This window comes from Alosa sapidissima, chromosome 4 (assembly GCF_018492685.1).
Source record: "Alosa sapidissima isolate fAloSap1 chromosome 4, fAloSap1.pri, whole genome shotgun sequence".
Taxonomy (NCBI): domain Eukaryota; kingdom Metazoa; phylum Chordata; class Actinopteri; order Clupeiformes; family Clupeidae; genus Alosa; species Alosa sapidissima.
Genome location: NC_055960.1, coordinates 13,812,611 through 13,830,018, shown reverse-complemented (window position 1 = coordinate 13,830,018; position 17,408 = coordinate 13,812,611). Strand labels below are relative to the sequence as shown.

Here is a 17,408-nt window from a genome sequence, read left to right as displayed (position 1 = left end):
CAATGCATTTCAAATGTGATTGACAGTATTTTTGTTTCCACTGTAAACCTCTTGGGGGCACCAAACTCATATTTGAGTGATATTTAATTAATGACGATTCAAAAGAGGCCTAATCGTGACAGTTGACCAGTGTTTCATTGACATGTAACATTTACGTCAGTGGAAATAACGTTTTGAACTATTATGCACGGCTACCCCTTATTTATGATTCCACTCTGAGAATTTGTTATAGCTTTAGTTGACAAAGCTAAAGTTAAATTCCACATTTTCAAGGTCACATTCATTGATTGGCAACTAGTAGCCTAGCTTAAAGAGCTTCAAGTGTGATAAATTAACGTTACAGTGACAGGATTTTCAGACAAATAACATTCATCTGGAATGTATCAGTTACATATCAAAGTCTGACACTAGGCCTTTTTACAAGCACGCAGCTTGGAAAAGCAGATTCCAAAATGTTTGGGTGAGGACTGACTAAGGTTAGCTAACGTTATCTCTTCATATTTCTATTTTGTGCAATTAATCTAACCATACTCTATATTATAAATTAAAATAATGTAGGCCTACCTTGTGTTACAGTTATTCGGCTTGAGAGAAGCCTACAACCACACCAACGCTTCTAAAACCTTGACAGATATTTTGCATTTGAAAAAAACTCACCTCGTGCACTCTTGCGGTTGTCTACGGAAAACAAACTGGCCAAAAAACATCTCGTCGTCGTGATTCTTTTGACATCCTCCGGACACTACAGATGCATCTGATCAGGGGTCATCAAGGTCACAGGAAGATGAAGTAATTGCGCACTAGCTGACATGAATCGAAGATCTGTTTACAGTAAATCTGTCATGTTTAGCTTTGATTGCTGAGTGATTTTCATGTTTTTGTGTCTGAATTCAGTATCCTGAGAGCAAATGACTCTGATGGGTATGGCTATTATTAGGGAGGCCCGTGGATCGGCCATGGAGACAGATGTGACACAAATCAGCTATAATCTGAAATATGGTTGAACATTCAGATCAAATCCATTACTGAAAATTTGAATTGTGATTTTCATATGTTAGAGTTGGAAAATCATTATCTTTATCTTAGTTATTGTTATCTTTATCATTATCTCATGTGTGTGTGTCTGTGTGGGTGTATGAGAGAGATAGGCTATGTATGAGGTGAGGGAGAGAAGGGAGGATTTGCGTGTGAGTGTCTGTGTTCATGTGTGCATTAGTGCGTGTCTGTGTTGTGGCCTGTTGTATAAGTTGCCGCGCTCTTCTGATTCTCCCTCTCCCCGAAGCTACAGCCCACACAGCAGGAAGCTTTCTCAGCGAGAGTGATCGCTCTCTCACAGTGCTCTGTACAGCCCACAAACTTAAACTAACAGCCATTTCAGCGCATAGATAGTCTCTCTGATATCTCCCTCTTTAGTCACACTGAGCAAACTGCCTCTATGCAGCCCGAGTATCACTCCTGTTGCAACAAAAGCCACACAATTGCAAAGAGGATATCTGTCAGATTTATTGAAACAGAAATTCTTTACATACAAGAAAACAGCACAGTGGAGATACTATAATAATTGCAACATCACGTGAGTGCATGCAGTGCATGGGCTTTGGATGTGCGTCTATTTCAACACAAAGAAACATGGTGTGTCGTTAAATCCAACATACTGCATTTAACCCTGCGATACCCAGATCGCAGATGCTATAAAAAATATCTCTACCTGCAGTCCCCTTTAACCTTATTGTCTTGTCAGCCACCACATAACCATCTTACAAAAGTATATACAGGCCTTTGGCTGTCTTGTTTTGTACTTGTTCTCTCTTCTTTCTCTCAGGATTCAAAGGTGTTACACCTGTGTAACTGGGTGTCAGATGAGTCTGAACCTCTGGTTTACCACATCACTTTTGTTTTTTGTTTTTCATCTGTTTGCTTCGCTGTTTCACTGTCACAAGTCAAACAACACCATCACATTCTATCCCTATTATTCTCACATATTATACATATAAAGAGCAACACAGAACAACATTATTCATTACATTATTATTATATCAAATGATAAGTGGCACTCACTGAAATGTGAGCAGTAGTCACTGACTTAAGTACAATGTTATTTGTCATTTCACATCATGTGTATGAAGTTAACCTACTTATAATCTTATATGTGATCTTTAGTACTGAATGTACATATGACGTTTAGTTGGAACATGAGTTCAAATATGTGATTCTGAGGTAAGCCAATCTTGCACATAAAAGGATGTACAATCAAAATCAAAAGATTACAGACTGGTTAGTCAAGAAATATGTACAAACTTTAAATATGTACATTAATTAGTGTTTATACTTGACCCTGAATCTACTTTTTTTATACACATCACATCCCACATTGTTTCTGGAAATACATGCAAACTCTCTCTGTCTCTCTCTCTGTCATACACACACACACACACACACACACACAAACAGACATACAAATAAACACACATATTCACACACCTTTCAACAAGCATACAAATAGCCGACACCTAATGCACTGGATCACCTACAATTGAATTATAGGTAGGCTGAGCCATTAAAGCCTTTTAAAAAGACACACACCCCTCACTTATCTTAATTACAAAGGATCATTCGTTACAAAAAGCACATCGAAATAAAACATTATGTTCACACACATCATGCTCAATTTACTGTCACAACAATTCACAATTTCAACTGTGGAGCACACACTGGATGTCCAGACACAATAGTGGAGTAGACCGATGGGCAAAGAGCTACAGACACACATTTCTCTATAACACAGAGTACAATGTCAAAACATCTCTATCCACTTACTCTCGTTTTTGATACAGAACACATTCAGCACCTTGGATACCCTCTGAGCAGAATTAAGGCATGAGTCGTTTTTTGACAGGGCAAAGCTAACTGGTATTTTGTGTAAATTTGAAGAATTTGGTTCCAAAACGCTATATATCCATTTTTAAAAACAATAATACATCATGTTATTTAAGTGTGTATTTCAGGTAATATCAATAAAATTGCAGTTTTGCTGTTCTGATTGGGTAAAGATAAATCAAATAACAATAACCCAATTACAGTTACTAAAATTACCTGGAAAACAAAATGTAAAAAAAATGATAATTGAATGATAATGAAAATAAAAATTTGTTAAAAAATGGAGGATATAGCGTTTTAGAACCTAACTCTTCATTTGTTGTTGTTTTTTGCGTGTATGTATGCATTTTTGTCTGTCTCCTCAGCTGGCTGTGTGTGAGTCTATGTGTGTGTGTGTGTGCTCTCTAAGATGGAAATTTGTTCCTCATCTTGCATTTCTACACTCTCATACTGAGCAGCTGATTTAACAACTGTCAGGATGTTGTCAGAAGATGTCGACCATACCTTTGGTGTAAACATAGTCTAGGTGCAGAGACCCGTACAATGTCAGTGTGTAAATCCCAAGAGTTGTATGTGTGTGTGGGGGTGTATGAGTCAGTATTCAGAGAAGTGGCTAGGGGCCAGACAGCCAGGCCGAGACTGAAAACAGCATCTGCATGTGAAATTGCATGTATTGTGTTCATCTGGTATGCTGGTGGTCAGATGTAAAACTTTTTCCCACTAGCAGTTGCTAAGGAAACCTGATGGTGCCGTTACATTTCTATCACCCCTGTCTTCACCAGCACATGAGCTGTTTAATGAACACACCTTTGGCATCCCAAGTTTGTCTTTTGTTGGGCTGCGGAAAATAGGCTGGCAGACCATATCCAGATACACTCACCTTTTCCTTTGTAATTTATTCATTCAACTCAAATACAAAAGAATTGTCCCAAAGAAAACATTTACATCAACTAGTACTGTTTTTTTAACAAGTGTATAGAAGATTTACATTCATAGACACAGGAAAGAGGCAGAGCTTTAACTAGATACTGCCCTTATTGAACATTATATTGCTATCTAGTCTTTGAAAATTGTATTACTTTTTGCTAAAAAACATGACAACTACAAAATATCCACTTGACAACATATGTCTGCTAAACGCTACTCAAAATATGTGTTTGACCATTATTACATCCTGGGTAATAATACATTATTCCCAAGGTACTCCTTTTGAGATAGATTATAGGGTTCTGAAGACCACTTAAAGACTGTGGTCTTACTGTGGTCTTACTGTTTTGAGTAGTGTAAGAGCTTTCTTCACAGCTCTGTGGTTAGAACACGATTGGCATCCATAATTGGAGCCTTGATTGTAGTACTGCAGTGCTGAACATGGCTCTGTCACAGCGGTTCCGTCAGGCAGCGGTCCGTGGCGTCGCTACCCTCCGTGCGATGTTTGCGGCTCTTACGCGGCTCCACCCAGGAGTTGTGTATGACAGTGCCCCCGGGCGAGGGGTCCACCTGCAGCAGCGAGACCACCCGCTTCTTGACCTTGGCCCTGAGCACCCGCCGCAGCTTCTGTCGTGTGAAGGCGTAGAGCAGTGGGTGGGAGATGGTGGTGCCGTAGGCCATGGCCAAGAAGCAGAGCCGCAGCGAGACCAGCGTGTCGTTGGGGCCCAGGCAGAGGATCAGCACGTTGGCCACCGAGATGGGCGCCCAGCAGCCGATGAAGGAGGAGATGATGATCAGCGACATGCGGAAGACGCGGCGCTGCCGCTCCCGCCGGTCCCGGTGCCGCCGCACGGCCCGCCGCAGGGCAATGATGGCTGACACCGAGGCCTGGACCCCGACGGAGGCCACCGGCGCCACCGCCGGGGACGGGGACGCCGCCGCGCTGCTGTCCGCTCCACCCACCAGGGGCACGGTGGACAGGGCCGGGGGGGAGGTGGCCGTGGGGGTGGGTGATGAGATTAGCGGCGGGTGGGTGAGCTGCTTGGTCTGCTCAGCGGCCTCCTGCTCCTCCTGCTGCTCGGCTTTGCTGCGTCGGTGACGGCGTCCGCGGCGACCCCGGCAGCCCAGGCTTCGTCGGGCGCCGCAGCCACCGCCCCGCTGGTTCTTGCGCATGTGCGAGCCGATGCGGATGTTGAGGGCGCGGAGAATGCGCGAGTACGTGAAGAGCATCACCACCACCGTGGCGAAGAAGATGGGCACCTGCAGCAGCAGGTGGTAGTACATGCCCAGTCCCATGTGGTAGCCCTGCCCGCCCATGCACAGCAACGTCCGGTTGTGCCACACCGCTTCCGGCGACTGGGTGGTGGTGGCGGCGGTGATTGATGCGCCGCCGTTCTCCTCCGCCGCTGCTTCTTCTTCCGAGGCGAAAAAGTCCACCTCGATGAACGGGATGAAAAAGACGGCCAGCGAGACGGCCCAGACGGCCGCCAGCAGCAGCCCGGCCCAGCGCGGTGTCAGCAGCCGGTTGGCCGGCCGCACGGAGATGTCGTAGCGGTCCATGCTGATGACCAGCACGTTGATGGCCGTGGAGATGCTGGCGAAGGTGACGCACGCCTCGTGGAAGCAGCAGATGAGCGCCAGGTCGCGACCGGGCGGCAGCAGCACCACCACCACCGTCAGCGGCAGGCACAGCACGCACACCACAATGTCCAGGATGTGCAGGTTGACCGTCACCAGGTTGCTGACCGAGTCCACCAAGTTGGACTGTGAGCAGTAGAGCACCAGCACCGTCAGGTTGCTGCTGAAGCCGAGGACCAGCTCCAGCATCAGGAAGCTGGTCAGGGACACCTGGAAGCTGATCGGGTACGGCGTCTGCCACGCCACGGGGGGCGGAAGGGCCGAGCCGCCGTGGCTCTCCAGGATGCCGACGCTCGCCACCGTCCCCGTGCCATCGCTGGTCTCCAGACGCAGGGTGGTGTAGCTCTCTGTCTCCATGGCGACGCTGCAGCGAGGCGAGGCGATGAGGGGCTTTACCTCATGCGGTGACAAGGCCAGTGGCCCCAGTGCAGCAGGGTGTCCATTCTACTAAGAGTCAGAGGGGTGATGGACAGCTGTGAGCCACGCCTGAGGAGGAGAGGAGAGGTAAGAAGTGAGTATGAGGAAGAGGGCAGAATGGACAGGGACATCAGTATGCAGTCATATACTGCAATTTATCACTAAATCATTCTTATGTCTTGCATCTCTGTTGAATTGTTAACTGCATTTCATTGGCTTTGTGCTGTACAATGACAATAAATAAAAACCATAAAGTGTCTTTTTTTTCAGTGGCCATGGTAACTATAATGGTCACTGAAAACATGTTCCTACAGGTACATACTATACTAGCAGTCAAGTGCAAAGTGCGAAACATGAGGGTTAAAAGTTATGTACACATATACATTAATTGCACAGCAATATAAAACATACAACCTATCCCAGACAAAACTGCCTATGCACATTAAATCAGAAATCTTAACCATACTCTAACAATGTAATTCTACATATTTAATCTTATCCAGACTCTAACAATGTAGTTCTACATATTTAATCATGAGTGTGGTCATATTGTATCCAAACATATGCTCTTTAAGCCAAACATACACCGGCCCGTAATTGAAACTGTCCAGGCGCCGGAGACCCCGGTCAATAAATTGCTGGTAATAGGATAACATCCTATACAATCTGTCCCTGCACTGCATGTTCCCTTCAGCTCACCTGCCATCTCCTGAGCTCCCTGAGCCTCACCCTCTCTCTCTCTCTTTCTGCTAGCCTGACAACAGCCATCAAAGCTGTCGTCTCTATAGCATACTGGGCAGCAGATGTTCCTTCTGTGGAGGGAGCATGTCCCTGGGAGCCTGGATATCCTGCTCTGTCACACATTATGATCCTCAACAGTTGTTGCTGCACAAAGGCACCACACACACACATACACTGCAGTTCACACACAGTCACTCTCTCTCTCTCTCTCTCACACACACACACACACACATTCAGGCGCACACTATCACTCTCTCTCACACACACACATATATACAGACACAAACACACACACACACACCAGCCACTACCTGAAGGATAACAATGCAGTCCCATTTAGACTTAAAGGTTACCCTGAAAATTGACAGACAGGGTAGAAAGATAAGACATGCAGATTTAGTGCCTATTATGAAGAATAAGCAACTCAGCATCTTCCCAGTCCTCATTTTAAAATGGGCATGTTTTTTCTTTAATTAATTATTTTTATTTTGGCTCACAGCCACGACTCAGACAGGAAATGACTGCTCTAGAAGTTTTGCAGTGCTAGCAAATATGATGATGTTGATGTTCATTCATTAGACATAGAGTGCTTTAGTAAAGACCATTTTAAATACCCTGGCAGTGAGCCATAATATATTTGATTTGAAGCATTTTATGTAGAAATATAATGGTGGGGTTAAAAATATTCTGCACACTCCTCTAAGAAAAAAATCACACATTTGCTTCTGTCCTCAGTCGAGGAAATATACGGCATTTCTTTCAGAAAATGTGATTACACTCTAGTTTAGACATGGACACACAGCTAATAACAAAGACAAAAGCATGCTTATTTCAGCAGGTGGATGTTTAAGCTAACAGTATTTGCATAATACCATTCAAGTGATTGAGTCAGCCTGTCAATACCCAAATGATGCGTGGAGGAACTGAATTGAGAGTCTCTATCAGTAAGGTGTAAAGGACCATCTGTTTTAGTTAATAGGACAGACAGTAATTGGAACCTCATGAGTTATTAATTAAAATAAAGGAAGCATTAAGCACATATTCTGTCAAATAAAAACAAGTGTACAGTAGTAGTCCTTTTCATCAATTATGAATAGATCTGAATGGATCCTGGGATTGCTCACCTATACAACAGTTTACCACAAAATCAAAATAACCTCAAACCAAACATTCTGAAAAACAAAATCTGATATAACTAAATAAGTTCATACATGTAATTGCCGTGCTTGACTAGTTTTTCATTCTATGAAACTAGTTGTCTTTCTTTTTTTTTCTGGTACCAGCGGACCCTGTTCTCTGGTGTTGTTGTTTCCATAGCAACCGGGCTGCAGTCTGCAGTAATGAGGGGCCAGCTGCGAGCGAGTGTTGTCCGTGCTGTACTTCTGAATGTCATCACACTAGAGTAAAAGAGTAAATTGACTTACAAGTGTTCGAGTTTGCTGTTTGCCCGGTGACATTTTACTCATGCCACTACTATCAAACGCGGCCCATTTCAGCTATTGGGGGGAGGAAAAAATTACATTAAATGTGGTGAGGCTCTGGATTGCTGCTGCTGACTCTAAAATGCATGCTGTGATAGAAGCAGAGAGAAGATGGGGATGAGCACTGAACAGGGGCCAAAAGGGGATAGATGACAAGTGAAAGTGTGGGGGGAGGAGAGGAGAAATGTGTGGGGCAGAAAGGATGAAAGAGAGAGAGAGAGAGAGGTGGATGGGGTTGCTGCTTTAAGTGCTGCAGTCTTGCGATCGACTCATCGTAGAGATTTCCAGCTGGCACTGTTCGTGAGCGGACTGCCTGATCATCACTCTGCCATGCGGGATCAGCCAGAGTGGAGTGGCAGCGGCGGGGCACCCCACACACAAAAAAAATGACACCGGTAAGACGGGGACACAGTTTGTGATCCCTGATAAAAGGCGACGTAGGTGCCTGCCGTGGACATCACTGTCTCTGTTATTGATGACTTTTCAACAATCTCATCACACCGCAGGAGCAGGTTTGGGGTTTGAGCCAAGAGTGTGTGTGTTTGCTCACTCATGGGCCAGCCATTCTACTTCTCAGGTAAACACAGAACTCCAGGGGAGAGGACAGGGCTGGAAAGGATGATGCGATACGTTTACTATTTTCTCTCCTTACAACCTCCTACAGTGTCCATCTCTCTTGTCTGAGTGGTTAGGAGAGGACCAACATAAAATTCTGTCCCATCCAGAAGTCAAATATGACTGATTTGCCACCACATAAGAAGGGCTCTAAGAACAAAGCAGGTCTGTAAAAAGAGTGAAAACATAGATAGATAGATTTAATATTATGGCTTAATTGGTACTTAATGGTCTGTTAAGTATCTGATAACCACACACTGGTTTGTCTGGCTGAACTGTCACTTCATATTATGAATTGATCGAACTGAAGAGGCCCAAGGAGTTGCAGCAAGTGTTTGCATCTGTGAAACAATGCAATGTGACCTTCACTTGACCCCTGAGGCTTTAGGCCAGCGGTGCTCAGCCAACTGCTGAATGCACGAACCTGTCTCTCCATATCACCCATTGAGCCCGATAACCACGCTCAACAGTGAGCCCGTCTTGCTGTTGTATGCAGCACACAGAAGCCAGGATCCTCGGGTCATTGCCGAGGAGTGGCACAAACAGCCGCAGACGTCTTCAGAGCCCAACATGGGAAAAACAAATGACACACACAGCGCGCAGACCCCCCCACCCCACACACACACACATACACACACCTCCTTCCCCTCTCCTCTCTCACAGACGAGATAGAATAGATTAGAAGCTGTTGATAAGCTGAGCGCAGTGAACGCCACGCAGTGAAGCCCAGGTGTGCTTGCACTGGCACACACACCCTAATTAACTCCCCTGCCAGCGTGGTATTTCACCGGGGAGCCCAGGGGCCGCAGGTAATCTGCTTTAATCACTTCCGACCACCAGAGAGAGAGAGAGGAGAGATGACTAAACTAGAAGCCAATCTAGACCCATCTAAAATTACGAGGCAATCAATCAGAGCATTTAGTTGCTTATTACCGCCATTCAAAAAGACTGTGAGTGATAGGGAGACTGGTGCGAGCTGACTGTGTTGGCACAGAGAGCCTCAGAAAACCTGTCTATCTATCTATCTATCTGTCTGTCTTCTGTCAGTCTGCATGTCTGTTTATATGTATGCAACATCTGAATACCTTATTCATGATGACTGCATAAAATATTTTGTTTTTCATAACATTTTCTAGAAATAATCTGAGTAGTTTGTCATAATGCATCAAACATAATATTAGCCATAATCAGTAATTCACATTTGATTTGAGAATGATTCACCTTTTACCAGTGCCTGGTACAAAACAGCTCTTTTGGGGAACATGTTGGTCATCTCTATACCAACAAGTAATCAACATTTTTATTCACTTTTTGTATGGATTATAAAATAAATGTACTTTTTCAAAAGACCAAACCATTATCACAGAGTACAAGGAACAAAACACCACACAATAAAAAAAATGACATTGAATGGTGGTTTAGATGTATTTATTTGTCAAAATAAATAAACAAATAAAAATTGACGTAAAATTGTTGTTATGTGTTCAGTGTAGACAGTTCAGGTAAATGTCACATGACGCAACAAAAGTTGCTAATTCACGGAACAGCTGTTTCTACTGTTTTCAGTGAGAGTGATATCAAAGTTCTTCAAGGCTAAACAGCCTAGGTCCAAGAAATCCCAAATGTAATTAACCTTATCTCTCCGCTTACTGAGTAGTTCAGGTCATGCCATTTTTAGTTATGGCAAATAACATCTGCTCATTTAGAATTAGCTTCAAATGAAGAAAAACGTCTGATTCCTACATTTAGTCTTACATCATGTCTTCATCTTTATTAGTCTGTTATGTGTGGTGCTTCAAATCCAAATGTTACTGTGACCACTAGATGTAAATCTGGATAATCCAAATGCTTGGGCACAGCACCAAATCACAGACAATACAGATAATTGCTGTAAACAATTTAACACTGATTCTTAATCCCTGATATTGTCTCAGCTTAAAGACCAAATTCTCAAAAGGATTTTTAGCTCTTGAATTTTCAATAATGAGTACAGATGAATGAATAGATCTGAAACTTCACCCAGGACCAACCCAACTGGTTAAAGTAGCAAGATAAAACAAATTGCCACAAAGAAAGCAATGAAGGCAGAGAGCCTTTTCTATTCACCATTGTTTGCATGATGGCTCTGAGCCATCCACAGTTGGCTTACTGTAAGCCTACACTTTGCGCTTCTTCAAGTTGTCATGACACCAAGTCAATTTATAGAATAGGAGTCCGCAGAATGAGTGTTCTAAACACCTACTGTGTCGCCAATTGTGCATTTGGGGCTTTATCAATCTAGCACAGAGCGTTCAGACTGAAGGGGAATCAGCCAATTAAAGAATATGTCAATTTGCCTCCTTTCAAGCATATATTTTACTGTTGAATGCTCTCGTTCGAAATATAAAGCCGACCTCACAAATCACTCCTAATTGTTTACAGTACATTTGCTTACAAGTGTGTGCTTCCGTGCATATGTGTCAGCCGTAGACACTCACGTACACGTACACATGCACACACACACACACACACACACACACATACAAACATACACACACAATCACTCACACACACACACACCACACACACACACAAACACACACACACGCAAACATACACACACAATCTTACACAGGCACACACACACACACACTCACAGTCGCACACACACGATTAATGGTTGAACATTTGTTGGGAAAATAATCAGCGGGAAGGGGGAGGGGGTTGAGATGGATGGAAAACATTTTTTTTTGGCCTCCTCTGGCCTCTACACCTCTGATCCTCCTACTCGTAAATCATTCACTCTGGCAGGGGTGAGACAGCCCACTCCATAACCAGACGCGGGAGAGAGAACCACCACAACATTTCAGCACAAATATGACACAACTCGGTAGCCAGTACACAGGCAGAATTTGAAAGCACCGGAACAGGAGAGGACTGCGGTGCACAATGGTTCACAACATGGGTTCACAGAAGCCAGGTCACCTTTCAAGGCTTTGGCATGAAACTGCGGGGAGACTTTTTGCTTTGCCATTGTAAGCTCTGGGCTGCTCAATGTTCAATAAAAAATGTCTCAAGTTTGATTAGTTTAAAAAAAAGCACACACAGAGAGGAAAAACAAACACCATTTTCAGAGACATAAACAAGTGAGATCTCCTTAACAGTAGGCCTACACATTGGGTCTACATATTGGCTGCCCACGCTTGCTATTAGCATAACAGACACACACACACACACACAGGGATACTAAAACAATAAGGCTTGAGTTATTTCCCTAGCCTCTGAGAGGAAATATCTCTTGCTGGTTTTAATTTCTTAAAATAGGTTTTAAAAAGGGTCTGACACAGTAGTGGCGTTTTCTAGAATGATTGTGTGTGACTACAGACCAAAATACAAAACTAAATGTTTTATATGAGATACCCTAAAACACAAAATTAAAATTTGAGCAAAGCACAGAAAGAGAGAGAGAGAGAGAGAGAGAGAGAGAGAGAGTACTAATAATAGTTGCACATTGGATTTCTTCCTACTTCTCTACCACTCGAGTGGCCCCAGTGATCTTTGCTGAAGCGGCCATAATAGAGACCCATCAAACACCTATCTGGTGAAGAAGGATCATGGTCAGCGCAAAAGGCTGACGTCAGCCAAAGAGATAGAAGCCTCAGCATTCCCTTGTGACACTGCCTGAATCACAAGCAGATCCCCTGCATGCCTTCAAAAACTTTCAGTTTCCAGGCTGATACAAAGACGTCATTAGAAACAGGTATGTATGGGTGGACATACTACTTAAGCATAAAGCTTTTATTCGCCATTTAAACTACTGTCCTAAAATGGGTTGAAATTGAAACTGACAATATTCTACAGTGGTGTGAAAATGCCTTTTCAAATATCTCATAAAATTGTTCCCTTCAACTGCGATGGCAAGGTTGTGCAGAAATGTTTCAAGCATTTTCATAATTGTCTGTTTATATTTCTAACGGTTAAATTTTTATTTAACAGTGTTTAATATCACATTAATATGATGCAATTATCAATAAATTATGAAGAAAATCACTGAATGAATCTTCTGTAACAAGCCTTTAATTAGGAGCCACCTGCCTGGTAAATAGTTTCAGGAATGGAAATTTTTCCCTCCCCTGGTAAGGGCTTTTGATCTCAGGTGAGTTTCAGCATGAGGCCGCATGTTTTTCTATGCCTCAGATGACATTACAGGCATACAGGCATCTATGTGTCGACTAACTAACACTGGCTTCTGTATCTGCTAAAGGAGCCTGACCTGTTCTAGATATGAGATATTGTTTTCTTCTCTGTTGAATCCCACAGGTGAAATTTCACTTCCCACTGCATCTCTCTGCAATTAATGTTTTGTTCCCTCTGCTTTTTATGGGTCAAATGTCATTGCTGTTATTTTGTGCTATGCTGATACTACAGCCTGCTTAAAGTGACCATACATTAAACTATATTAAATGTTGTGTGTCAATAGTTAGTCATTAAAATCAAAATAATGAGTTACATTTTTCCATCTACATTCATTAAACACGAAAAGTGGATGACACCAAATGCATGGATTCCTTCTGAATGAAATTAAATCCTTAAGAGGATATATTAGTAGTTTGAGATGAAAAGGGCTTAAATTAATTATCTATTGTAAGACACTGGACAACGGTTAGACAGAATTATGTTTTATACCCCTAACCTTAAAAACGAGGATCAACACAAAAAAGACTAAACATGAAGGACACACTATTTCAATTTCAGGAAACTCCCTACATTTGTATTAATTAGTTAAATTAAAGACCACACATCCAATCTTGTTAACTATTCAATTTGTTCCCATTTACTTTTCTTTAAAGACAAAGCAAAAGGTTTGCATGTCATCTTGCTAACCACCGGCCTATCCCTCACCTTACAATGAAAGCAACAGAGGCGTTTTGATTGATCTCTTCTCCTTGGTGTATTGATGCTGTTCTTGTCTTTAACCTTTCGATACACCAAATAACACCACTGTCTTTATGATCTTTTACAGTTATTGGTTTAATGAAGAATTTTCAGCTAATGTAAGAAGAGCAAAGGAGACGAAGCTGTTCCACTATCCACTTAAAAAGTAGATCCTCTTCAAAATACACACAGTTAATTTATATTTAATTACTATTTACTTTATTCTTTTAAGTTCAGCTGGCTCTTGAACATAAGAAATGTCATTACTGATACATGACATGAACATGACAATAAACTTGAAACTTGAAATGGAAGTCTATCAGATAAACTGATAGATAAACAGATACACCTTCTCTGGAATACCATAACCATAAAATGTGAAAGTTTCTTTGTTCAGGCAAAATTGTTCATGCTTTCTGATGTTTCTATTTTGGGCTCTGAGACTAAATGATATGTCAGATAACAACCTATGCATATGGGCCTGTGGTCTCATTTTGGGTTGGAATTACTCTGGTCAGTCATCTAACTGGCGACGGCCAGCTTTGGTCAAAGGTGCTCAGCGACCTTCAAGGGAACATGAGACAATTCTGGAGCGCTGCATTGTCCTGCTTCATCGTGGCATGAATAATTGAACAACAGGCTTTTATGGCGGAATCCTGGAATCAAAGCGGCCACTACCTAAACTTGAGAGCCAAATACAGTGAAGGTGCAGAGAGGGAGGAAACAGAGACTATGACAGTGAAAGAGAGAGAAAAAAAGAGAGGAGGAGGTAAGAAAATGTTGAGAAAGATGAAAGGGAGTGGAGTCATTTAGCGCAAAATATGGAGGTTGCTTATCTACAGACAGAAGCAATTAAAGTAAAAAAACTTCTGATATTTCTAGTGGCGGTGAAGCAAAGACACAGGGCAGATGTGTCCTTTTTTTCACCCTTTCTTCAGCAATGAAAGACCTATCGCTCTGTCAAGAGGTTACCTCGTGCTCAGAGTGCAAACAGATGACATGGCACAGCGGAGTTAAAATGGGAAAGCTTTCATCATGACCAAAAGTCCTCACCATCTTAACCTCATTGCCCCATCTGTCTTCCTATCTTCTCCCCTTCGATCCTCTCTCTCTCTCTCTCTCTCCTGCTCTCTCTCTCTCTCTCCCATGTTCCTTTTTTGGCCTACACCTGCATCCATCCACCTTTCATCTTTCTTTCCCTGCTTTTCCAAGCTTGCTTAGGTTATCTTTCCATTAGCCTGCTTTTACAATCACTTCTCTCTCTTCCTTCTCATCACTACTCTTGCTCCCTCCTCTTATCATACATGCCCAGTACTCAATGTATTTTTCCCAGCTATTATTCAGTGGAGAGGATGGAACAGGAACACCACTTTCATCCTTCCACACTTTTCCTGCGAGGATCTGAGGTGCTAGAGTATAGAGTAGACATGGAGTAGGGTGATACGCAGAGAAATATTCTGTCTGATGCATCATATTACATTACCCAATACAAAAACAGCACTTCTTTGTGTAGAGCTTACTTTGAAGTGTTTGGTTCTACAAAGACTTCCAGGGGGAGGGGGGGGGGGGGGTCTCAAAGATGCAAATAGCATGTTCCCTTGCTCCCATGAAGACAAATGCACATCTGCATATGCATCAAAAAAAAATTTACGCAGCACATGCAGACATCAGAGTGCTCTAACATACAATTCACAGACCCAGACACTCACACACCCGCACACACAAACACACACACTCACACACACACACACACACACACACACACATATACACATACTGCAGTTCAACACAAGTATTGTGAAAGATGTTTTCCTACATATCTCTCAAAGGACCTACAAAGTTCTCAAAGGACCAGTTCTCAGAGGAGGTCGGGAAAAACAAACAGCTTCTGAAAACCTGAGCCCGCACCCGCATGCTCAGAGTCAAACAACAACAAATCCATTCCATGGAAAGATCCCTCTGCACAGTAGCCTATACGAACAAATATTTCCAAGCTCACGTGTTTAGTGCAAATCTCAGTTTAAAGCAATAACAAGCAGTAAATTATTTAAGTATGTGACTATCTTTTGTGAAATTCTTAGATAACTGAATTGTGTTACCACTGAGCCTAATGTAGCAGGCTATATTGTTTTTTATAGATGGAAAATAATCTTGCCATTGCTTGCAAATGAATAAATACATTACAATACATTGGGATACATTCCAAAAATACTGCCACTCAGGTCGTTAGTTGATTTTTGAGTTCCACTTAAAATCAACTAACATAACCTCTAATCCAAACTTATGTTAATGAGATTTCCTCCCTTGGTTGATCCCTCAAAACAAAGTGAAATGAGTCCCTGTGTTTTACAGGTTGTGTGCTTCAACCTTAACAACAGAACATATTGCCACAGCTGCCATGTGCCAGTAGATTGATATGCAATTTGTCATATTTCATTGACATATCCTATAATATAGGCCTACGACAACTCTCACGATTACTGTATAATAACCGAATAATGTCTGAAAACACCCTATAGATTGTGACGTTGAAACACGCGAACAGAAATTATCTTCAACACTTAAGCAAAATGTATACCATGCGGTATTAGCGGTTGGTGTATAGCAGATGTGCTACTGAACTTACCTCCCGCTGCGGTGTGGTCCGGTTCCCGCTACATTCTTCTGCAGGTGCCCATCGTCCTGCCTCCTGAGACCCACAGCCTGCTCCTCTTTCAACGGTAGCCTACGTCTGGAAAGTTTTTTATTCAAGCAAAACACCGTTTGAGCTCAGTAAACAAATCAAGCGTGTGTCAGTGCACATCACACGCGAGGGGCTTCCCTTATATAGTCACTACCTGTCCATCCTTTTAAATTCTCTACTTTTCGCGCATTTGAAGAAACCCTACCATTTGTCTCCGTGGCTGTATCAGTTAGGCTATAGGCTACTACAAAGGCTGTTGGGACGGAGAAAAGAAGCAAATAGAGCTTTTTCTCTGACAGGTTGACTCCTTGTCACACGCACTGCGGTTTAGGACCAGTGGGTACCCACCAGAGATACAGAAGGAGCTCTTCCCTCTTGTCCAATACGGCGATGTCTGCAGGCTGCCGGGGAGGGAGAAGGGGAACGGGCGGGGGTGTCGGGCTCGAATAGGCTCCGAGCCGTGAGTAGGCTACGAGGATGGAGGGAGGGAGGCGCTACACATTCATGCAAGGTCATCCGAGACTCCTCAAGGGTGAACGTGCCAGAGGCGCTCCTTTAACAGAATTACTTGAATGTATAATTGTTATGAATGGAAATGGGCTCAAATGCTGTCCTACTCAAAAATGAGCTGTCAACCCCTGAGTCCCCGATGCTGAGTGAAAAATATGAAGTTGCAGTCAGAGATTCCCTCACGTGCCTTGACGCAATAGCCTACCCCTCATTTCGTTAACAAGCCCTTTTAACGCGTTTGTCGGTACCAGTGATCTCTCGTTTCTTTTAACAGCCTAGACAATGGGATGTGCTCATCATTTTGTATGAAGGTAGGCTAGATGTGCATCTTCTGTGTAGGGATTTTGGAGATTTCAACACCCTTTTTACCTTCACCCTCACATCCAAATTAAGTATAAAGATAAGCTACAAAATGGTAATTGCGTTTGAAATGTTTGTGAATGACCTTGAATGGCAATCCTTTACAATGTCGTGCTGCTGTGTTGTTCTCCCACTGAGAAACTCTCTCTCGTGCAGGACGGATACGGGGCTTTCCAGCTTGTTATCCCCTGCGTGACACCCGTCTTAAAGGACATATGACTTTAATCTTCAAGAGAGCATGTATC

The 17,408-nt window shown here is 42.9% G+C and overlaps 1 protein-coding gene across 1 annotated transcript; it reads right to left on the bottom strand.

Annotated features, from left to right (window-relative positions):
* Positions 1 to 3,164: 3,164 nt before the first annotated feature.
* On the bottom strand, positions 3,165 to 16,772 carry LOC121707882 (G-protein coupled receptor 22-like). Its single transcript, XM_042090839.1, has 3 exons — positions 16,642 to 16,772; positions 16,237 to 16,341; positions 3,165 to 5,928 (listed from the first exon to the last, which is right to left on the bottom strand). Exon 3 carries the CDS (start codon positions 5,797 to 5,799, stop codon positions 4,255 to 4,257), a length of 1,545 nt encoding a protein of 514 aa, XP_041946773.1. The 5' UTR covers positions 5,800 to 5,928; positions 16,237 to 16,341; positions 16,642 to 16,772; the 3' UTR covers positions 3,165 to 4,254.
* Between the last annotated feature and the right edge of the window lie 636 nt (positions 16,773 to 17,408).